At 36.5% G+C, this 23,763-nt stretch overlaps 2 protein-coding genes and 1 long non-coding RNA gene across 5 annotated transcripts in view; 1 reads left to right on the forward strand and 2 right to left on the reverse strand.

The window, feature by feature from the left end:
- Positions 1–23,763, reverse strand: part of LOC110370938 (LIM/homeobox protein Lhx1) — a 62,889-nt gene that overhangs the window by 7,347 nt on the left and 31,779 nt on the right. For 2 of the 3 annotated variants that reach the window (XM_021326953.3, XM_021326952.3), the window contains exons 4-5: positions 15,929–16,086; positions 15,351–15,590 (exon numbers count right to left, since the gene is read on the reverse strand). In XM_021326953.3, the coding sequence (XP_021182628.2) occupies positions 15,351–15,590; positions 15,929–16,086 (398 nt within the window). The remainder of the gene's footprint in view (positions 1–15,350; positions 15,591–15,928; positions 16,087–23,763) is intronic. The other variant, XM_021326954.3, reaches the window with a different exon arrangement.
- Positions 4,244–6,498, forward strand: LOC126053988 (uncharacterized). Its single transcript, XM_049837491.2, has 7 exons — positions 4,244–4,601; positions 4,916–5,140; positions 5,245–5,418; positions 5,493–5,546; positions 5,781–5,843; positions 5,919–6,054; positions 6,266–6,498. The coding sequence occupies exons 2-7, from the start codon at positions 5,090–5,092 to the stop codon at positions 6,496–6,498; spliced, it is 711 nt and encodes a 236-aa protein (XP_049693448.2). The 5' UTR covers positions 4,244–4,601; positions 4,916–5,089.
- Positions 6,625–8,361, reverse strand: LOC126053985 (uncharacterized). Its single transcript, XR_010277561.1, has 2 exons — positions 7,644–8,361; positions 6,625–7,538 (listed from the first exon to the last, which is right to left on the reverse strand). It is a non-coding gene; the product is annotated as an uncharacterized LOC126053985 (long non-coding RNA).

Genomic DNA, 23,763 nt, shown 5'->3' on the forward strand with positions numbered 1-23,763 from the left:
ACCCCGACGCCTTAGAAACTCGTAAAATCTTAGTATTAAGTACCCCGATATAAACATGGATTAACTGTAGTCTGCATACACATATACTACGTGATGTTTTTGCGAGGCCTGAAGCGCATTACACGTCCATATATTAAGCGCAAAGTTAATATATGGACATGTAATGTACCTTAGCGAGTCGTGTTTGTTATTGACATAATGTCAATACTTTTGCTTTTAATACTACATGTATAAAAATATAAATGATCCGTTAGTATAGGTAGTTAGGCTATACCTCATATATGGCAATTGTTTCTCACGGAAGTCGGCGATAAACTGTAAAGTTGTTTTATTGATTTTAATAGACCAGCTAGATAAATTAAAGCGGATTTGAATAATTTGCCAAATACCTTGAGTAAGAGGATTATCTTTAAGCTTTTCATGGTATTCATTTGCTTACTTCAATAAGCCGTTTAATTTTAAATACACAGTGAGACTGCAAGGCTCTCATCCTCTCCCAAAACACGAAACATTGATTTACTTGATCTATATTCTTTTGTGCAGCACAACAGGCAGAATCACCCAGTCGGCTCGAATAAAGAGATGATTAATAAGTGATCGGCCTCGACATTGTTCTGTTCGCCCTCAATATAAATAACGCCGGAGCTTCGAGCCTACCTGCGGCCGAGGCGCCCCCCAGCGCTAATGAGTCGACAGTACCGAATACAGACTCGGAGACAAAAAACTACAGCAGCCGCAACCAAAATCATTTGCCAATCATACACCGACGCACTTATACTGCATACACTACGTAATACCGATTCAATTTCGCTTCGAATCCAACTACTAACATTCCGAATAATACAGGTGGGTCAAATTAATCTTCTTACACAGGTATTCAGTACTACAAATGGCAGATATATGAAAGCAAACCCAATTTAGGCTTAAGCTTACGAGTAGTTGCGACACGGCGCAATACCTGAATAGAATAGAATAGAATAGAATAGAATATATTTATTTGCTTGAAATATGGTTAGGTACAATATAGGTCTTACAATACAATTATGTTTCTCATATCTCGCCTCATATTCAGCAATCGGATGTGTAATCTAGCGGGTGAGGTGAACTAGTAATTTGGACTTAGAGCGTTGAGAGGCGCGCGGCGGGCGGTCGGCTCCCTACAGGGCGCGACACAATCTACCTAACAATAATACACGAACAGTTGTGCTGACCGTACTTTGTTTTCGTTTTTCGTTCCGCCATAAACTTTATCGTGTCATGCGCCATGTGGGACGAAAACGCGAATTTTGGGCTCCCTCGCGGTACTCGCGGAATATTGATGAGGACGAGCGCAATTTGTTTGATAATTCATTATCGTGTGTTTTTGTAGTTTTTGTTTTAGGATATTACAAGAGGAAATGATGTATTGGTAATTCGATATCAATTTTGGAGTCGTGTTCGATAATAAAAATGTAGGAAGCGTGCCGTAAGGTAAAAACAAACGTTGGAAAGAAAGAGAGTAAAAGGAACATGGCGCGAGTGAAGAGACGACCACAGGGCGCGCGCCTCATGCGCCATCTACAACCAATTGGCGTGGCGCTCGCCGACGTAAAAGTAAATTATTTCCACTCCAAATTGAATAACACGAGAAACTCTTTCTTTTATACAACGTGTACCTATATTGCAAGGGTTGCCATAGTTAGTATAATTTTTAAAAAAATATCTTAGGAAACTTTATTTGAATAAACCATTTTTATAAAATATTCTTTTCTGCTTGCATGTCGCGTAGATACTTTAAATTGACATTAGTGGATTAGATAACAATAACCCCATTTTTTTTTATTTTCACGGTCAAAGTAAGCGCGTTAATCGCGTTCTAGGCTAATGTTAAATACTACGGAATCGTGATCTGGGCCAATATTGATCGAATAACCTTTAACTAAATATTAGAAAAAGTTGTGTTTTTAGGAACTCTGGGGTCTACTAAATGGTCACCTTTGCGTGTCTCCTTCTAAAAAAAAAACAAATTGTCAAAAATCCCGCCAACGCCTAACCCGTTTTCGTTGACAGATTTGTTTAATTTAAAAAACTCAAAACAGTATGTTCTTGATGTTCACAACGCTAAATTTACCGTGTCAGCAATCATTTTCAGCGGCACCAATTTGTGACTTGTCTTATTTTAGTTAATTAGATGTTCTCAAAATAATACATTAACTACTTGTTGTGTTATTTGTGTGTTGCCGTTGATGTGTTTATTTTTACGCTTGCAACATTAATTTGGAGTTGTCACATGGTTTTCATTTGTGATGTTCAATTTAAATGTGAAGTTTTTAGAGAGCTCCATTATTCTACTCTCTAAAAAATCTTCCCTGTTCTAAAGTACAGTATTGAATCTTATCTTGCCATTAAAGCAGCCGAAGGACGTCCAGACTCTTAATGTAAAATCGGTTAATGTGCATCACGATCGCATAAAGCACGACCCATTTCTCTCACTAACAAGATTCCATTTTTAATTTCTGATAAACGGCGCAGGATTGTGTAACCGTTCCACCAATCACCATTGAGAATGTATAAATCAAACTGTTATCAGTTACTGTTCTGATAACGTACGCTCGTGCCATTGGTCACGCTTTTCAAGATGGCGGTCTTATCTCAGTTCGTTTTAGTGTTGTTGGTTTTATATTTAACGGCTTTAGATAAGCTTTCGTTTTGCTGGTGTAACACAATAAAATTCGATGTTAAGGTGTGGAACGTGCAAGGATATTTTTACTTGTAATCTTTAAATGAGTTGTGGCTGCTATTGCAGCTAAGGTACCATTGCAATCACTTCGCGTTTGACAGCTAAACATGCTTCTATCGAACAAAGCACTAGGTTAGGTAACAGTTGCAATCGTTTTAAGCAATACCTTATTGTAAACAATCCAAACTAATTTAAAATAAATAAGGCGTTATGCAAATCAGCGCACTTATGTCAACAACCAACGTTAGTACATACCGATCGTGAGTAATTTAGACAGAACGTGACGTAGTTTACTACCCGTATATACGTAGCCTTATTACTTTAGGTTGCACAATTTGTATGCAAAACTGGAGTTTTAGAAGGAAAACTTCAAACTGAATAAGGGACAAGAAAAACACAAATTGTCCTATCGAAAGTTTACCTTACTTAATATAACCAAACATGAACTTAAAAATCTCAAAACAGTGGCATTGCATAGGATATAAGCAGGAACAAACCACTCCAAGATTTCAGATACCTAAAATCCAAACTATGGCTAATCTTTCACCTTCAATAACCACAATAATGACACGGAATGGTCAGCTAGGAAGTGAAGAGTACAGAGGTCGCATTGAGAGGATTCGGACGTCATAACGCGGAATTGTCGAATGACCTCGGAGTGCGATAGTGCGAGACGGCCACGGAGGGAAATGCTGGTAAAATTACGGAATAGTACCATGTCGAATTGTAGGAAGCATTTGATACTGTCAAACACACCTCCAATCACAGAAATCTTCATTATCATGTTTTAACTTAGGCATAACAGCTCTTTTAAGATATGTAAATGTATAAAATGTCGAATTGTAGGAAGCATTTGACACTGTGAAACACACCTCAAATCAGAGGAATCTTCTTTACCATACTTTAACCAAGGTAAAACAACTCTTAAACAGTATACAGATTTACTAAATACATAAAATTACTCTTTACTTTGCGAAAATAAAGTGCAATAACCAAGTGACCCGTGACAATGTCGATATTGTCACGTCAATAAGTGCATAGACCGTTAACTCTGTTACGTGCTGGCGCATCGGCTGAGATGAAAAAAATTGTCTACGAATCGCATAAAAACGGTCAACGAACTATGGGAATATGGTTTTCGTGCAACAATTGTTATTTAGGGCGTTTAGAAGAACGTCATGTTTCATGCGATCGATGGGAGTTGGTCCTAGGATAGTGCCTTTAGGGACCCCGGGCGCTACGGTTTTGTTTTTAACTTCTGTATTTACTTCTAAAACAATGTTAATAATACAATTGCGTATGTAAATTCTGACAGGATGTTTTTCTGTATGCACACTTCAGAGTAAAATTGTATAGGTAACCAGATTTGAATAAGGAGACGAAATGGGCTGAAAGGGCCTTAGATGATGATTTTTCCAGGGGCTTAAGTAATTTCTCACGCTATGAGTAAAATCAAATGAGTATCTAACTGTTATATACATAGATAGAGCAGTTCTATTATTTACATCATCTTTATAATTTTAATGACTAAGAGTGAGTTGCACCACAGGCGTAGTTAATGCTATAGTTAAGATTAATTTTAGCAGTAACTATAACGATGACCACAGAACTTTACAAATGTTTGTTGCACCATGATTTTTTTGTTAACAGTTAACGCTAATGGGGTTGACAGTATAAAAAGATAAATTATCCCTAAAAACTGACGGGGAAAATTATTTGTTATGACAACACTGTGAGCCTTATGTCAAATTTATTTTCACGAATCTCGTTTCGTGAGGTTAGGTTTGTGTTATTATAAATTGTTGTGTTTTTGTTGTGTCCGTCTGTTTGCCGAATCAAGCACGGATATTGTAATAGTAATAATGGATGACTTCAAGACAAAGTGAGTTTAATTTTATGTTAAATTTATTATACCTGATAAAAAGTGCGCCACTACATTAGTACATTATAACTTTTAGCCTATGCAAGTAAAATCAAGCGTGTTTTACTTAGGTCCTATATAAAATAATATCTCAGTCCACACTTTTTATTCATACAACATTGTTTAGAAAATGTTTTATTTAATTGTTCATACAATAAATAAAAAAAAACTATGTGAAATAACATAATTAAACATCCATATGAAAAATTCATGGTATATTCCTTACTGCCTATTGTTATTTACCACATTGAATAAAGTATTTGTTATTTTTACAGGGAAAGAAGTGTCAATTTTACTAAGGAAGAGATTAGTCGATTGCAGATACTTGTAGACAAATATAAAAATGTACTTATGTGTAAAAAAACTGATGGGAGTAGTACAAAACAAAAGACCATGCATGGCACTGCATCGCAAAGGAATTTAATGCTGTTGGTCAAGTACCTAGAAACATGAAGCAGCTAAAATATAAATTTGAAAATATGAAAAGATCTGCAAAGAAGGTAATTCTACCTACTTTCCGCTGCTTGGAAGTGAACTAATCTCACCTTCTAAAACATGAATCAATTTATGTCTAATGTTATAACAAAGAAATTATATTTTGCAGGTAGCAAGTAGAGAACGTCAGGAAATGAGACGCACAGGTGGAGGAAATCCTCCCTCACTTCCTCCAGATTCAGAAGATGCTACTGATTGGTTAAGATCCATTATGTCTGGATCTATTGATGGAAATGAGGCTATATATGATGATGACATTATTTCCCCAAATTCCATTGTTACAGTGAGTAAATTATTGCAGATTATAAATAAGGTGTAAAGGAGATACTATAAAATATATTCTTTTTTTTTTTTCAGATTCCCATAATTCACAAAGATAAGGATTTTGATGAAATTCCTCCTATACAAAAAGTAATGAGGGTTTGAATTGTTAAAGATAATTTGATTATTTTTAGACCCTGTTATCTACATATCATCACAAATATTTAGTGATTGTGATAAAACTTATAAGTACTAAGCTTGTAGGTTTAAAAATTTAAAAAATAAATAAATTGCACTATTTATTCAAAACTATTTGCCACCAATCTGCTGTTTAGATTTAGTAATAAATTGAAAAGATTAATAATAAAAGCAATGTTTTTACAGAAAGTGAAACTAGACACAAATACTGATAGTGAAATTCAACATGACATGCCCAATATACTCAAGGTATTTATGTATTCCAAATTATTTAATATGTATTTGGATTAGATGCATTAATTAATTATATTAACTTGTTTGCAGGATGTTGTAGTCAACACAATTATTACAGATCAAGACAAAAGTTTTGATAATGTTGAAAATATTGTCCCAGATGAAGTTTTTGATGCTAGTGCCCCACATTCATCACTAAAGAGACCAGTAGCACCACAACTAAGTCGTAAGTATTTTTAAATGACAATCTATAGCCAAACTTTGTACTTACATACATAGATAAATATATAACAAAAACACCAGAGTTCACCACAAGTGTTTTTCCTTGGTGGTGATCGAACCCACACCATCTAGTACATCAGCAGGGTTACCACCGACTGCGCTAATAGGCCATTTAATTATTGAGTGTGTAGCCTAATATTTTATTTCAATTTTAGGTATCATAAAGAAAAAACAAGGGAAGAGTGAAAATATCATAAAACAAGCACTAAGGGAAAAGAAACTGACAGTTTTAGATGGCCTTCATGAGTTGGAGATGGAAAAGATAAAGTTATCTATTAGTCACCAAAATGAATTACACAGCCAGTTACTGAGGCACAATGAAGAAAAACATAAGCTTGAAGTGGATAAACTTAAACTTGAAATAGATATTTTAAGGGAGAAAAAATAAATTTTAAGATACATTTTACTTTTTGTATAGGAGAAATTTCATCAAAATCCTTATCTTTCTGAATTATGGGAATCTGAAAATGCCATGCACTTTTTGTTTTCTACTGAGAAAAAAAATAAAAATGCATTTTTATTTTTGAAGTTTTTTTATTTATTCATTTAAAACATAGTCTATCTTAATGTAATCTATCAAAATAAGTATTTATTAGCATATTCCTATTATGCTCGTCATGCTGGCTAACATATGCAGAGGTCAGGTCATTGTCATCAGAATCTGATGATTCATTATCAGAGTCGTAACATGTTGGCATCGGGTCTCTCAATTTCTTGCAAATATTATATAGGACAGCCATTGCCACTATAGCACATTGGGCTCTTGCTGTATTTGTTCTGAGTTTCCATGACACTGCAGGAAACCTTTTTTTCCAACAACCAAAACTGCGTTCTACAATATTTCTAGTACGAATATGACTTTCATTGTACAGTTTTTCAGCTTCTGTAACAGGATTACGTAGAGGTGTTAGCAAATATGGTTTATTGGCATAACCTTTGTCTCCTAGTAACCAAAAACCATCAAATTCTCCATCTTCTAGGCGTCCCTTAATGACACTGCTGTTGAAAATATGGCTGTCGTGACAGCTTCCAGGCCATCTAGCAACTATATTTGTAATGTACATCTCAGCATTTGTGATTACTTGCACATTAAGAGAAAATACCTGTTTTCTATTTCTATATGTTTCTGCATCTGCACCACCTGGCGATTTGATTGGTATATGTGTGCAGTCTATAGTTCCTATTACTTTAGGAAATGCACATATTTCATAAAATTTTTTGGCCTCAGTTTCCATTTCCTCAATATTTTTAGGCATTGCAATCCAGTCTGTTCTTAGTCCGGCTATAGCTCTGCTCACTCGATGAATTATTCGACAAACAGTAGATTTGTGAACACCTGCAGCATCCCCAATGCAGCGTTGAAAAGAACCACATGCGTAAAATTCCAATGCCATTATTATTTGCTGCTCTGGAGTAACTGCAAAGTTTCTGAAAAGAAAACAATATTGTTTATGTAGTTATACCTTAGTCATACATAGGACGACTCAAATATTCCCACTATAGTTTTAAAGCCTTTATTAAACAGGCACTTACTTCATGGTTCTGGTTTGGAGCAATGGTGCTAAATGAGAAGCCAGGGCTCGTGCTAAACCTTTGGAAATCCGAAATCTATCCAAGAACTCCTGCTCATTCCATTTTAGGAATCGATTAACACGTGGTTGATACACTTTTTTCTTTCGAGAATTAGGTAAATCATTATAATTTTCGTCGTCAGAAGAACTAGATTCCCATAAAATATCACGTACTAAAGACATTTTTAATTTTTTTATACTTAAATATGATAAAACAACAGAAAACAACGGACTAGGTTATTATTTTGACAAGATTTTGACATTTGTTAACTTAGCAATAACGATAACCGGCCAAAATTGACTGGTTACGGTTATCGTTAAATATGACGTCATTTTAACCATTGTTAAAATGGTGCAATCCATTATTGACTTAACCAGAGATTTGACCGTTGGTTCGAGTTTTGTTATCGTTAAAGTAAGTTGGTGCAACTCACTCTAAGTATATTTTTGTTTCGCAACATTTTGGCAAGTGCTACTCAAAATGATGAAGCAGTATGTAATTAATTTGCTATAACTCGGCTACTATGGGAACATAGCGGCATTTCGTAATAAATCAATGTAGCCGTGCCTCCTAATGATGGATCGCTGCGTACGCGCATTCGTGTTTATATACAAATAGGGCTGGTCTTGCTGTATCATCAGATTTGGAAAATGATTGAAGATTATTTTATTTAACCAGATCATCATCATCATCATCATCATCCTGCCCTTATCCTAATTTTGTTTGGGGTCGGCGCAGAATTTTTTCTCCATATTAAACCAAATCTACTTCGTTCGAATAACATTTCTGAAGTAGCAATTAATTTCTAAAAAAAAATAACTTTTTCTGCCTAGTTTAAAATATTTCCAAAAACAAAACTACACGATAAAATATACTGTAAAAATAGATAGACTATTTTGTTCTTTACAGTAACTAAAAATACTTCCATATACTTATCCTATCCTTTTAGCTTAATTTTCTATTTACAGATTTTCAATATATAGTGGAAGAGTCTCAAACTTTTCTAAGATTCTTCTAGCAGTTGAAGAGACAGCCCTGTACCGGTTGTTAGGTATATATGAGCGAATTGAGATGTAGCTGACGTTCGTTTCGGGGCGGCCTTTATAGTAATGAATCATATTTTCAATTACTGCTCGCCGGTATTTTGATATTAAGATATTAGGAGAGCCTGACCATAATTAACGGACCAAAAGTCAGTGTACCTATCTGGGAAGATATGTACTTAAATCTAGGAATACCTATATATTTGATAATTACTACATAGTAGGTAAATACTAAAATAGAAATATCGATATTTGAACTTATACAAGGTAAACTGTTATATTTTTATAGAACTACTCCTAATGAATAATGTAACAATAATCTAAAAACATCACCATAAGTGATTTACTGCGCATAATGAGCTAAAACTTTTATTACTTTACAGCACATATTCCGGATATCATAAAACAGCGAATCTAAAACGCTAATAATTGTCATAAAACATACTGGATTGTAAATAATCTTGATTTTGTTTATGCCTTTTGATTTGTGACGTAGGAACCCGAAAAACACGGTTCTACTATTATTTTATAGACAAGAGTGGTATTGAGTGATGACCTGCCTAGGGCGATGGAACATTAAGGCCTACGCAATATTAATGTGCCACATTCTCACTCGGAGCAATAAAATAAATGATGTCATTTTTTGTCCTGACGGGGTGCCCCTTTGTCCCAGTGTGCGCGCCGCGTCGGCAACTTCACTTCCCTTTGTCCACCACCGCACAGTGTGCCCGCAGGACGTCTCCTAGACAAAGGAGTTTTTGGCGCCGCTCTTCAAATTTTTTCTTATATTTTTGATAATATTTCGCAAGTGTAAGTGTATTGGCGTTTTTTTCATAATTAATAATTTATTGGTTTCGTTTTAGCTCTTTGTTGTGCCGCACCTGCTGCGGACAATGTAAGGTGCTTCTGTCTTTCACATCATAAATCATAACATCGGCACCTTTATTATCTTCGCGTTATTGTTATACAAGACTCTCTATACAGAACTAGTGTTACTTTACTAAGTATTCATAAAATGCAACGCTTTGAAATTCGGCTACCGTTTTATTTCTAAGCCGTAATAAAATTTTGACGCATTTAAATTAAATAGTATAAAATACCTACAGTATTGTACAACACTTTCATTAACCAACAAAAACAACAGCATTACTAGTAAAACATAATAATAAATAAAGTCACCGCAGCGAAGTTTAATTCCGTAAAAAACAATTTCTGGGTTATTTCTCAACGCAATCGGCCATTACACCGCGGCCGCAAGATGCAGGCACGAACTTTCATGGCGTTTATGCACAATAAGCACACTAAACGTCATCTTTTGATGCAAATCCCGCTACGCGCCGTACCAAAGACATTTTTACGACAATTGACACGATATAACGTTGTAAAATAGACGTTTTATTGTTACCTCATGCTTATCCCACACCGTTGTTTTAATAATAACGATTAAAATTACAAATTTATTGCGTGTGCGTCCTCGTTTTTAGATAAAGTGAGGATTCGACGGCGGCGTGTCAGCCGCGCCAAACGCGATCGTTAGCTGAATGCATTTTACGTGAAACGAACGTCGCGACATGTACGCGACTTCTTTAACTACCTCACTCGTTTTTTAATCCCAAGTTACGCTCACTTATGTAGGAAAATTGGGAATTTGTGAATCACGCGCATTAACGAAAGTTAAGCAAAGATCAAAGGCAGTTAAGTAAGGATTTCATTGAATTTTCGGGAAAAGAACACGTTTATGCTTAAAATATGCTTATTTTATCATACCGACAGAGGGTACGAACATGTTAGCTACGTTATGTAGGCTTATACATTTGCGCACAGCTTCTTAGGCATGTAACATTCTAATAAACAAGAGGAAATGTTAAAGAAAATTGCTTAATTGATTTACGGGAAACATAACTCGTGTCAAAGTCACCGGCGCTGGCATTGTATGGAACATATCTGCCTAGACGCATCAGTCGGTGCAGTCGGTGTCTAGCGCTTTGAGATCTCCCAGCCGTTCGGATAAATTATAGAACAAGCAATCAATTAAAAAGACTGAACAATCTGTCGTAAAACATCGCCTGGGCTCGGGTGAGCTCGGCACTAAAGCCGCGGTCACACAAGCGTTCACCCGTTTGCCTCGTAACTCGTGCAAGTTATAGTATTTGGGGCAGTTCAAAGTGGCCGACGGATATTAAAACATGAGATATGGCCGTGCGACCGCCGATGTACGGCTCATTCAACTCTGATTTCGACACTGACGTTTACTTGGATTTCTTCATAAATTGACTGAAGTGATATTTATAAAAATTAAGACGGAATCGACGCCGATATTTTGGAATTGTGTCGTTTTTATTTTTTTAATCGCTACGATTTTTATGAAAAGATGGAAAGGCGTAGAACACCGTCGCGTCGCTTTTTAATCACCTATCATTTTGATAAATTCGAGGTGAAGTCAGTAGAAATAATTTATGTAACATCTAAAATATTGGGCCTATTTTACATCTCGGTTCAAATGAGCAGCTGTTTTAGACCAGTTTTAGCGGACCAGAGGTAAGCTGAAGGAAAGTAGAAACACCAATAGCTCGATGAATTTCTAAGAGTCATAGAGGATATTTTGCGTCAACATTCCTTCATTACGCAAGGCTGTACATCGCGCGCCATTAATGACCATAGACGCGCACATTAAGGCTGCCACACACGACACGACACACATTAATCAGGACGCGTCACGTCAGTAGCCGGTGGTGACATAATAACGTGTTCGCGACTCGCTGACAAACTGTTTTTATCGCGCCCGCTATCAATCAACCAGTGACACGAGCTTCCGTGTGGGAATTACTTTCTCGATGGCCGTCCACCAATAATAAAATGCTTGTGATTAACTAGAAACCAACTTGCGTTTAGTTAGATAGATACTGCAGGCGATGTTTATACGCTGCAATGAAAAACAGACTTGCGCAGCGTACCTACGTACATTTAACTTACGGTTTGGATAATGTAACGATTTGTCAAGTAATTATACTACCTATATCAATTTTTATATCACTTCGTCACAATTAATAGTGCGGGAATTGTCTCAATGATTACTGAGTTAATAATGATTAATGATCTCCTACAAAATTATAAATGCTAATACGCATCGCGCCCACTGAATATTTCTTGGGTAATCAGGTAATAATTTGTAAAATGTAACTATACGCTGATGACATTTACAAAGTAGTTAAATAATCGTTGAATTAATTTATTCAAACCCCTTCTTTATGTTATTTTTTTCTTTTGAAGTGGCGTTTCGTGTGTGGTCGCCTTTATAATGCGAAATGTCATCGACCTAATTTTGGCGCGAAATGAAAAATGATTTTTTGACATGATGATTGATTATTATTAAGACATCGCGGTTTTAATGAAATTGGATAACTTTTGCACTTATTGCAATACCAAATAGCAAACATGGCTTTTGTGATTTTACCCAAAAACAAATATGAATAATATTAACAAAACAAAGCCTTAGAACTTCTAGAAAGCTCAAATATTATTTTCTAATCAAAATGTTAACAGTTCTAAATAAATTGAGACGGGTAAGGTTGCCAGTAGAAAAACCTTTGACATAAGTTTACATAGTTTTAAACTTAGCGTTACTCTAAATGCAGTGCAATAGTTAATTGCAAGAATAAGACTTAATGCATTACCTATCTTGATATCTTCAATTATATATGCAAAAAAATAATAGGACCAATAGGAACCTCTTGACAACCCTACTTAGACTAACTATACGAGCTGTCAAAATAAAATATGAGCCAATAAGGGCTTGTCGCCGACGACAAGGGCCGTCACGCTAAAGAAATTACAATATATGAACTTATTAAAATATCTTCGTGTTGTTTTTTTCTCGTTTCGCGGTTGGATGACAGTGACAGTTAGAAAGAAGTGACAGGATTGCCAGCTTGTCATTTTGATGCCCCTTCCTGCATTCCTGGGCCCGTAATGTCTGGTTTGAAATAACTCGGTGGTTATAAAATGTGTGTCGGGTATTCTACTGAATCTGTGGTTACATAAAGGCAGTAGTTCATTATGGAGATATGAGAGTAACAATTATTTTTGTAGGATTTTGAAGATATGTGGTAAGATTTAGATACCTATATAGATTTTTGTGAAACCAGAAAATAAATAAATTCAAGTTTGAATTGAGAGTAAATAGTCGCTTATTTAAATATTTAATATTAATAAGCCATCAATAATTTCGATGGAAAAAAGTGTTTAACTATCCAATCACATTTACTTAAGTAAAAAAGTGGGATCCATTATAAGTTAATTTTCCTACAAATTGCCTAATTTCACTCTATTTTCTTTATAATTCCAAAATTGATGAAACGCCAATGAATTATAAATTCAGTAGAAAATTGATTTTGGTTAAAAAAATATTGGAAGCGGTTTCTCTAAAAGTTCAAACGGCAAATTTCACACGCACCGGTGTTAACTAGTTAAATCCGGATACAAAAAGTCATTTTACAGTTATGCGCTTGCACATGTGGTGTCGGTGGCACAAACATTTGACACGCGCGATCTGCCTCGACTGACGACCGACGACAAAAAATGTTGTTTATGATCCCACTTAACATACTTGACATTGTTTTTGTACGAGAAAAATATTGCTTACTTCAGTTCTCGGCGTAGTAAATATTTGTACACACATTTGTCAGTTTACGGACGAACAAATCTGAGCTCTCTCTTCTTACTGTGCGGAACTGAATGCTACTGCTGGGAGTTTTTGTATGTAGTGTAACAATAATATAATCTTTGTTGTAATCCTTACACAATACAACTTAATGAAGACGTTAATCTAATGGTATCATTATTTATAGGTTTTTTTTATTAACTTCCTCGGTATTCTCTAAATACAATAGTCAAATTACACCTCTTCATAACTTAAAAAATAGCCATTGTTTTTGCTTTCGAGCTGAGAATAATTTCAAAATTACAAAGTGCAACTTTTTGCAACAGCTGATGAAAGAAAAAGCGGTCGATTTTTTTTCAAATTTCATTAATTACTATCGAGACGCAACGGTGACGAAACCGAATAGTCGACAGTTCAGTACGGACTACGTTTACAAACACTCCGCTAGACGGTAAAAACTTGGGGTTTTTATTTCGATGCCAACAAAAACTGAAACAAAGAGGAAGGAGTGCAAAAAGCGTGACGGACAGACGGACGGATCTTTTAACAGACAGATGTTGCTGATGGTGTGGAGAATCGCGTGATTCCATGTGTTAGATCAGGTTAGGGTTTCGGCAACCGCATTAGCTCTGCTCGGATCAGGGAACGTACGATTGATTATGAGTTCTGCGAACCGTAGGACTGTTGACTCAGAGATGAATGATCAAACGCAACGCAATGTAAATAATGTCGATTTAGGAATTGATGCTAGATGCAAACAGCTTTTATTTTTATGACGGTCTAGAAGTTAGATCATTAACTTAAGTTTGTTTTGATGATTAATCTTTTGCAAAACAATTCCTAAAAATTGATATTTAACACGAATCCTTATACCCAAAATTAAGTTGTCAAGCACCCATCACAATTTTGACTACAGCTCACCATACAAAAAATCTAGATTTAGCTTTGACCATCTCGAAATTCATATTACAAACCAAATCATCGTCAAAAATACTTGTAAATTCATTTGAAACGAGATCGTATTTATATCCCGCGTTAAGTGTCAGCGTCACAATATTCCTGGGTTCGTTAATTAGGATATTTGTCACGTCGGCACGGCGTTCCTGGACGGATGCGAGCGCGATATTCAATTTGCAAACGTACAAACCGCCATGATGAAGCGGCCGCCATTTGTAACGGTTACCGTACGGAGTGCGTGATCGATAGAGGTTTATACGAATCAATTTTATATTGAACTCCGCCGAACTCTGGCGTTAATGTGCATTTATATTCAGATTTCATTTTAATGCTGTTGTCACCTCATTGGAGAATTTTCTCTACCTTATCATAAATCTGATACCTATAGAATTCTTGTATTACTTATTCTGAGAATCTAATAATCTTTGCTTGTCAATGTGAAGTAATTATTTTTTTGAATCTCACTCAGAGCTAAAGTCACTTAACTTCGAAGGCTACAAAAAGAAGATTTGATAACAGATCAATTTTCTTTTTATCATTGGATAGGTGCAAAGGTTGGAATACACAGATAACGTATTCAATATAATAATTAAGTGTATGATGTTCCTCGTGACTTTAATAATTCTGATTTGATGACAAAAACGTCAGCCCCCCGTGATTCGGCCGTTCTATGGCCTATATAAAATAGATGGAAACCCGTAGATGGCCTAATGGAATCTTTTGTAAAGTAATTTGACGCTTCTGTCGCGGTGGCTTCTCTAAAGTTAGCGTGAAGTGTATCTACTACTGTTTGTTTATCTTAGAAACGGTTATGATATTAAATTAGTTTTATGTCAGTTCTTGACCATGTCGAAGCGTTTTTTACTAGTAGTTTATAAACAACTTTATTTAACGCAGGTTCTTTCATGGTTTGTAACACCTTGCCTGTAATTCTTAAATCATTTTATCAACCAGCTTTCTTAGTCTCGTTACTATTCTAAAAAAATATGTGACAAACCAACCACTAACCTGTATGACCCTCATGGGTAACCCCGTCTCCTTGGCCAGCTGTTCTCTTATATGCCGCGTCGGCTTTGGGGTCTGCGAAAAAGCCGACTTCAGTATCTCCAGTTGCTTCGCCTTTATCGTGGTCCTTGGCCCCCGTCGCTTGGAGCCCCCATTGCCGTCGTCCGGGGACTTGTTCTCTGCCTGCGAGTCCCGGGTCTCGGGGTCCCCGTCCAGCGAACCCTGGGAGGTGAAGAGAAACAACTGAATGCGACTATGTGAACTTGTCCCGTTGTGGTACAGGCGGGATGGTCTATATTTCATCATCATTACCTATATCTAGTAGATTAGTCCATTGCTAGTTATATTGCAATGCTACAAGCATACTACAATTACTTCAAAGAAATGAGAATCTAGATACTGATGTCGATAACGATCGTCAAAAAATTGCGTCTTGTAGTGAATAGCTAATGAGGATAGGATATCCTGCTTGCTCTTTAAACATAATCGGTAGTGAAATCTACATAAAAAATATTACCATTACCTACTTTATCCAAAGCATTTAAGTTATTCATTATCTATTTTATATCATGTGCACCAACCTGGTCTTCAGAGTCATCATGCGGCTTGGTGTCCCCATTATGTGACAGTTCAGAATGTAGCGCGGGATGTGGCGCATGAGCTGGATTGCTGGAGTTGTTGGCTGCCCTGGACTCGTCCTCCTCTTCCTCGTCAGACCCTGAGCCTAGTAGTGAGTCCGCTGTTGACAAAAGATACAACTGTTAGAAGACATAACGCCATTTTTATTTAGAATCCTTAAAAGTTACAATTATTTTTGTCTGTGGTTATGTGTGAGACACATTTAAGTTTAATCACCAATGAAGGTTGAGCATATCTGAAGGTACATAAGCGGAGGCAGAATCGAAATTATAAAAATTGTAGAGAAATAGACAATTTTAGTAAGTATAATATTTTCAAAGTGATGGAACTCTCTTGAAAAAATATACACACAATAGCACAAAATATTCATCTATTTCGCACACATGGTACCAAATTATGTATCCAAAACTAAAACGAACCTATTAAAAACCCCTTTAGAATAAAATTGACTTATCAAAAAGCAATCGCGTCACCCCGCGCCGGTTTAACCAAATAAAAATATAATGTCGAGTGGAGCGGCCCCCAAAGAAATGGGAACTGAGAGAATTAGCCGCAAAAACAATTACTTATAACAGAGGGAGAGAAGGAAGTACTATGGGCTTAAAAAAACTCGAAAATAAAACGAATTTGCACGGTACCCCCGCAGAAAATTAGTGGAAATGTGAAGAACGAGTCGATGTTATAGGAAGAAAAATGTATGCACGGGAACAAAAAATATGAAAAATATACACATAAGATAAAGTCTTGGTTGTATTTCCTAAAAGAAATGTTTAAGACAAACACGTAGAAATATGTAAGTACCTAACATGAGTGAGTACAAATAATAATTGTATTTAATGGCTAACTCGGTAATTTCATAAACAAACAGGAAAGTACGTTTTTCCTAATGACCAGTTTCCCTTGTCATACAAATTTTATTTCTAAAGGTACATTAGGTATTTATTTATTACCTTTAAGTTACCCACACCAGTGTATTTAGAGAGCTATTGTCAAATACAAGAAACAAAAATATGCAAAACCGACAACTCGAAACGTCATCGAAGTTGCGAGAATCGAGTAAGTTCGAGGAAACATTAGTAGGGGTGGAAAAACCGTTTATTTCTTGCAAATATGGAGGGTGGGAGAATGTTTGTCGTAGGGGAGCAACACCGGACACTTAGGAGTGCGTACCTAGATCTGGGAACTTTGCACTTGTGGCTTATAGTCACTGTATTTAGCTACCTATGCAGTTCATGAATTTCGTGAACAAAAAAAAACTGAATTATTCGATGTTTTTTTGTTTTGAAGTATAAGATAGATAGAAAGTAAGTATCTAAAGCTTCTAATTCGAAATACATTGGAGCACGTTACGTTTCTATATTTCAAATGATGATGGAAACGCCACTGAATCTTAGCCATCGTGGTAGTAGTCACGTATAGGCATAAAATGTATATAATTTATTTCATATTTTTCACAGGAATTTGTGTCAAAGCAATTACGATTTTACGATGAATTCACACAAGTATGTAAAAGTCATAAGCGAACATTCCAGATTATAATAGGTACCCATAACTTCGCGGTTCTATCGAGAGGCATTAACTACCTGTAAGGAAATTGCTAAAGTCTTACCAATCAAGAAGTACTTTCTACTTAAAGTGGAAAATATTGCATTTTCGCTATTAAAGAACAACATAAATAGTTGTTCAAAATGATATCCATTTTCATTATTATTTTTTTTCTTTGACGAACATAAGCTATGGTGCCGTCTGTGTAGCCTCGGGCTATTTTAGGGCGGCGGCGTACCATAACATCTGTCATGACGCGAGATGAGCTTGTCTGGCAGAATATATTATGGCATGATATGTACATACAGCCTTATAATAACTTTATCTAAGATATTAATGAATTATTGTCGATAAAAGTGCTATGGGATAGCGGCGAACATATCTGTCATAATAAGTTTTTTATAGAGAGGTTATGATTTCAGCCAATGGGAGATATAAAACGAAATATAAGTTCCATTCTTAGCAAATAAGTACTTAAACGTTTTCTTTTCCTATTTCTTACCGCATCTTACGGGCAGTTGACAGCTGTAATTTTCAAGGGATGATTACTGACAGCAACTGTCAACTGTACCTACACGGTCAGTGCTGGCTGGAAAACTCTTCTTTCAAATTCACATTCCAAAAAAAATATACTCTATTTTCAATCAAAGAGGTTTTACTCCGCATAAGACCTCATTACATTCCCGCGTTTCTGACACAAATATGTAGTTGCGTGGCAACATGGGCCCAACTTAATTAAGGCTATATCGCGATGAGCCAGCATTTACTGCAGCTTGACTTATATTAATCTTGCGTTCCCGCCACTGACTTGCGCTTCCTAAACCGACTTGCAAGTCATTTAGGGGTACCTCGACATAGTTACGGAGAAAAAACTTTTCCTGTAACAGCTGGTTCTATTTTTAGTCAAAAAGTGGATGTAGTCAACTTATGTAAATAGCTTGGGAACTTTGGGAAGTCAGGCAATAAGTTAAAAAGGTGATTTTCATTTTAGGTAGAAAAAAAAAAGGTTTTAGGTAGAAAAGGTATTATTCAGTATTTTTGTCTAGCCTTTGTAGCGATGTGTCATTCAATAAATAATTGAACATGACACTTTATAATTCACACATTATATATTTATAATCACAGTCTTTTAAGACATAAAATTGCGTTTTCTGAATAATTCAAAATTTTGGAAAACCCGTTTTATTTACAGAAATCTTCATGTAGGCAGGCAGGTAAGCAAGTACAGAATAGGTAAAACGAAGAATTTTATTATTAGAAACGACGTTAACTTGTACATAGTCAAGATTGGTTTTGCCATCTCTATTGCAATTTAGCTTGCAGAACAATAGAGAATTAGTTACCAAATACTCCATTACAGTTGTATTTAAATAGATAGATGTAACATAGAGTTATTGAATATCGCATTGTCTATAGATACCTAAGAGTTACGGGCCATAGATCCGTATAGGATTTTATGAAGTTTCAAGTCAATAGTTAAGTAAGCAGGTAGTATTTAAAGTTTTAGTATCACTACATTGACACTTGCTAAGACGGATACTTTTTTAGATGTTTTTTTGATACATCATCGACGTAAAAGTTTTAATGGAAACTCTAATATAAAGGTAGGTACAGGTACCTACCTATAAGTATTAAGTAAGTGCAGCTTGGTAAGAAGAAGTTACGACGTCGACTGGGATGACAGACCTAAGAATTGTCATGATTTCCAAATTATCTAGAATACTTAAGTTTTGATATCGTTAAATCATCTATATAAAAGTAATGTTTGTAAGCAATAAAACTTGCACGGTTGTATGTCTATGAATTGTGTTTTAAATATTTGTCTACCCCTTCTGATCTGTCTTTTAAGATGTATATACTTGACTGGAATTAACTTCTAAATAGGTATATTAAATAACGGTTATTACCTAAGTAGATAAACTTTTTGTCTCAAAACAGCAACCATTGACATGTAAAATATGTATACCTCGGTAACTATTCGCAGATAATTTCTTTATTAAGTATCGGACCTATCAAACAAGCTCAATTCTACAGCAATTTACTACCAAAACATAACACACAACCACCCTCTTCATCGTCGGTTAAAACAATCTTGTATCAAATACCACTTCAGTCTTCAAGGGCTAGCAAACTAATCAGCAAGTGCATTTTTATCACCCATCTACCCACTTGTTAGGCGATCAAGTGTGTTTGCCTACCCTCTTGGGGGTAAAACGTCCGTTCCTACTTGCAACTAGGGCTGCCATTTCGAATTTCGCCAAACCCGGACAAACATTTTAAAAAACCCGGACATTTGGCGTAAATCGCATTTTTTCCCCGGACGAGTCCGTTTTTTTTTAACAAAACAAGACCTAATTTTTAACATTACCATATTACTTAAATTCAATAAGGTGCTTCCTTACATGAAAAGTCAGGGCCGTCTCTAGCTCATGTGTACCTAGTATTGAAAGATTGTGACTTAATGTATTTTGAAGGTCATAATTAAGAAAGCTCATATGGAAACTAGGAGTTACCTTCTTGATAGGTTAGACAAAAAAAAAATGAAAAATACAAACAACTGTGAAGTGAAGTTGCCGCAAGCGAAGCAAGCGCAACATTTTTTGAATATTGGGATATTCAAGTAGCTAAACGTAAAAAAAAAACAGTGTTAAGAAAAGAAGCCGCGAGCGAAGCGAGCGCGAAAATTTTTGAGTTTTGGGACACTTCGACTTCTGCATTATTAGGCGCCCGGTTTATTCGCATACCCAGGCACCATAGGTTAAGATGGCCCTGTGAAAAATGTCCGGGTTTTCCCCGGACACTTCTTGAAACCCCGCCCGGACGGCCCCCGGACGGCCTCCAAACGAGGATAAATCCGGGGAAACCCGGACGGATGGCAGCCCTACTTGCAACTAGAGGGTTTATGCCATGGAGAACAAAATGACTAGCGGAGGTGACATAAAGATTTGTCGCTCTACTTTCGTAGAGCGACAAATCTTTATGTCACGACGCATGGTGTGCTAGGAACGAGAACCGTGATTGTCTCCGCACTTGTAGGTAAGTATACGCCTTCTTTGGACCCGAAAAATTCTTGACAAATGGCTCAAAGAACCCGGACGCCTTCGTAACTGATCATTTTGGTCATGTCCACTGTACGTATTCGACTTGAGGTATGTAGGCGCCTGACCTGCCTGCATTATAGCATCTCCTCTCATTCTTTACTCCGTGGTCCGTACCTACTTGATCGTAAACCTAGAGGGTTGGTACGGTTGGTACCCTTGGTCGAGTAAACACTAGAGTCAGGCCTTTTGTGTATGTTTGTATGTTCAATGTTGTGAAAGAACTAGGCTTTTGTATTGAAAGGAAATCGATGGTAATCGATGCTTTTGTTTTTTGAGAAATAGAATATGGTGGTCGTGAGAATTTTTGATGACGAACTAGGGATGCTACTTGCTACTTGTATACTTAATAAGTTACAGGTTACCTACTTAACCAAACATTATTGGGCTTAGCCTAAAACTAATTCCGTAAGTATCACACTTTTATGCAATCGTAGGACTAAATCTAATAAGAAGTTTATTCAGACTAAGGTACCTATAGGTAAGTAAAATTTTTAACCCAGAGTAACAATAATGATAGGGAATTTTATGATACAACCCGGTGGGCGTTTAAAACTCAAAATTCAAGTAGGTACCTATCTAACGACAAACTAAAATGATGAATTGCCTCGCTTCAGTCGTGTACAGTCGACCACTCACCTATGAGCTCCCCGCCCCTCTTCCAAAATCAATTTTAAAACCGCCCCCCATATAAACGACTTCCTTTGTCCCTCTGTACCTCGCTAATCGAATTTTGGCGGGAAAACGGTCTTTTATTGTCGCTCAATTTCGAATATAGAACAAGCTCTCTTTGATGTTCGAAATTCGAATTTAAAATTTTGTGGCTTCTTTATTTGTAATTCTGTGCGGCCGTTTGATTGATTTTACGAAGTACATCGGTTCTTATTTAACAAGTAATGACTCAATTTTTACCTTAAACTTTACAATTTTATGGTAATGAATGCCTGACCTAATAAGTCTGTAATAACGCTGAAGATAAATATATCTGCATTGTTTTACATAAACTGGCATTCAAAAACATCATTTACATCACGATAATCAACAATTTAGAGCCATTAACAATTCAATCAGCGTGATTCATGAATATTTGTTACCAAAAAACACCCGTGCGCTATCTTTCGATCTGTAACAACCTATTAACGCAGGGAACGCAGTAAAAATCACAGATTATTTTGTATTACGGGCATATTAAAGTTTGTTATAGCGTGTTTATGGGGCTGACCGTTAATTCTAGACCACCATCTCAAATGTAAAATAAGAAACCACGAGATAAGGATCTAAGAACATAAAAGATATGGGAACCTTTGTGGTGCCGGTAGCCGGCATATACTTATTTACGCCCATATACACCACGGGCGTATAAACGAAACGTCGCACTCACACTTGGGTACTGACGCGGCACACATGAAAGGGTGAGCCGTACGCACACGTGGAGCGGAGGAACCTGATTGGTGGATGCGGCGGTGACGGCCACGCCCTCTTTTATCGACGTTGCGCACGGAGCGTGCGTGCGAAACACAAGTATATGTAAAATGAGCTATAGGTAGGCTGGAGAGCGGTTTTTAAAATGTCATTTGTATTGGGCGGCCTGTCTCGTGGCGCTGGGAAATCTCGGCGCGAGCCCGATTGTTTTACAACGGGACAATGATTTGTGTGAATGGATGGCTTAGGGATTCAATTCTGCATTATAATTATGATTATTTTTTTCTATTGTCAGTGCCTAGATTACAAATCTGGAATACACATTGTAAGAAACCTAACAACTTTTCTGACTACCAAAACTACAACCAAAACACTACAAAAATACCTAACTTAAACAGCACCTCAAAAAATACTAGACTCATTTCTGTAGAGCACCCAGACCCAAGCTTAGACAAGCTACAGCAAAAAAGGCAGTTTCGCAGACAGACAAAGGCTGGCTCGCCGGCTCCCGACAAAGGCGTGAGCGTGACTTCCACTACTTCTCCAAGTAGCGGTGGGAGGGTAGTCGAGGAATACAAAGAGCCCACGGTACCATGAGTCGAGTCTTTACCGCGTTGTGATTCGGCGCCTCGACGTACCAAATGACTAATGACTTTTACCTTTTTTACTCGACTGTACTTTTTATTTAAAAAGTTGTAGGTACACAATGAAGTTTTGGTGCTACATGTAGACTGTTTGTGTGCTACATGTAGACTGTTTGGGTAGTAGATTTTGTTGTGTGTTAGAGTTGGATGTAGACTGGTGTATGGTGGTAGTATGACTGCTTTATAATTGCAATGATATTGGATTTTTTTCTGATAAAAGCTCTGAAATCTCCTGAAAGGAATAAGGACTCATTAAACAGTTAACAAAACGGTCTATAGACTATTCCAAACCAAAAGCTACATAAACCATTTCCATTACTAGTCGAGTAATAAATCGTATCACAAAAACCATATTGATCATGAAGTCATTCAATATCAATGAAAAGACGCACAGCAAGAGGTCAGAAGATGTGACCTGACCAGCATAAAGCTGCTTAATTTCGTACAGACGCGCACAGTGGTGCCTCGATAAATAACAGAACAGTTACAACACACGTAAGGCAATATGTCAGCGTCTACGGCGCCATTAACGACGCCATATTTGATCTAACACAATGGGATGCGCCCGCGCGCTCCAAGGTGCAGCATTTGGACAAATTAGTCCCCCATCCATCGGATAGCTGTGAAAAATTGCTGTTAAATTATTTTTTTATGCACCGAAGTGAATTCTTTGACCCCGTAACGAGCTCGATTTGTGTATTTGACGAATAATATTTCAATTTCTCAGTTTGTTTACGGTGTTTCTATGGTTAACGACCACCCACGGGTTTTTCTATGTTCAAACTTGGTTATGGACCATCACGAATGTCTTACACGGTTTATGGAAATTTTATACTTTTTAGTTTTGTCAGTGGTTATTTACCGTTTCACTATTAAGCTGGTATAGGCAGCTATTTACCCTCACCAAAGTTGGACCAGTTTGTGAGCTTAGATAATCTTTATTCGCAGCCATGGCAACAAACAGTTGATTAAAAGGTGAACCATACATCATCACAACACAAAATACAAATCAAATAAATAAACCCACCTTAAATCAAAGAACGCATTCACTTCAAATTATTCATCAAT

Source organism: Helicoverpa armigera, chromosome 22 (assembly GCF_030705265.1).
Source record: "Helicoverpa armigera isolate CAAS_96S chromosome 22, ASM3070526v1, whole genome shotgun sequence".
Taxonomy (NCBI): Eukaryota; Metazoa; Arthropoda; class Insecta; order Lepidoptera; family Noctuidae; genus Helicoverpa; species Helicoverpa armigera.

Excerpts from the sequence above, each read along its gene's own strand:
- LOC126053988 (XM_049837491.2), top strand. The coding sequence starts at position 5,090 with ATGAAGCAGCTAAAATATAAATTTGAAAATATGAAAAGATCTGCAAAG. Across the intron at positions 5,141-5,244 it reads TGAAAAGATCTGCAAAGAAG|GTAGCAAGTAGAGAACGTCA; the intron begins GTAATTCTACCT and ends TATATTTTGCAG. Across the intron at positions 6,055-6,265 it reads AGTAGCACCACAACTAAGTC|GTATCATAAAGAAAAAACAA; the intron begins GTAAGTATTTTT and ends TTTCAATTTTAG.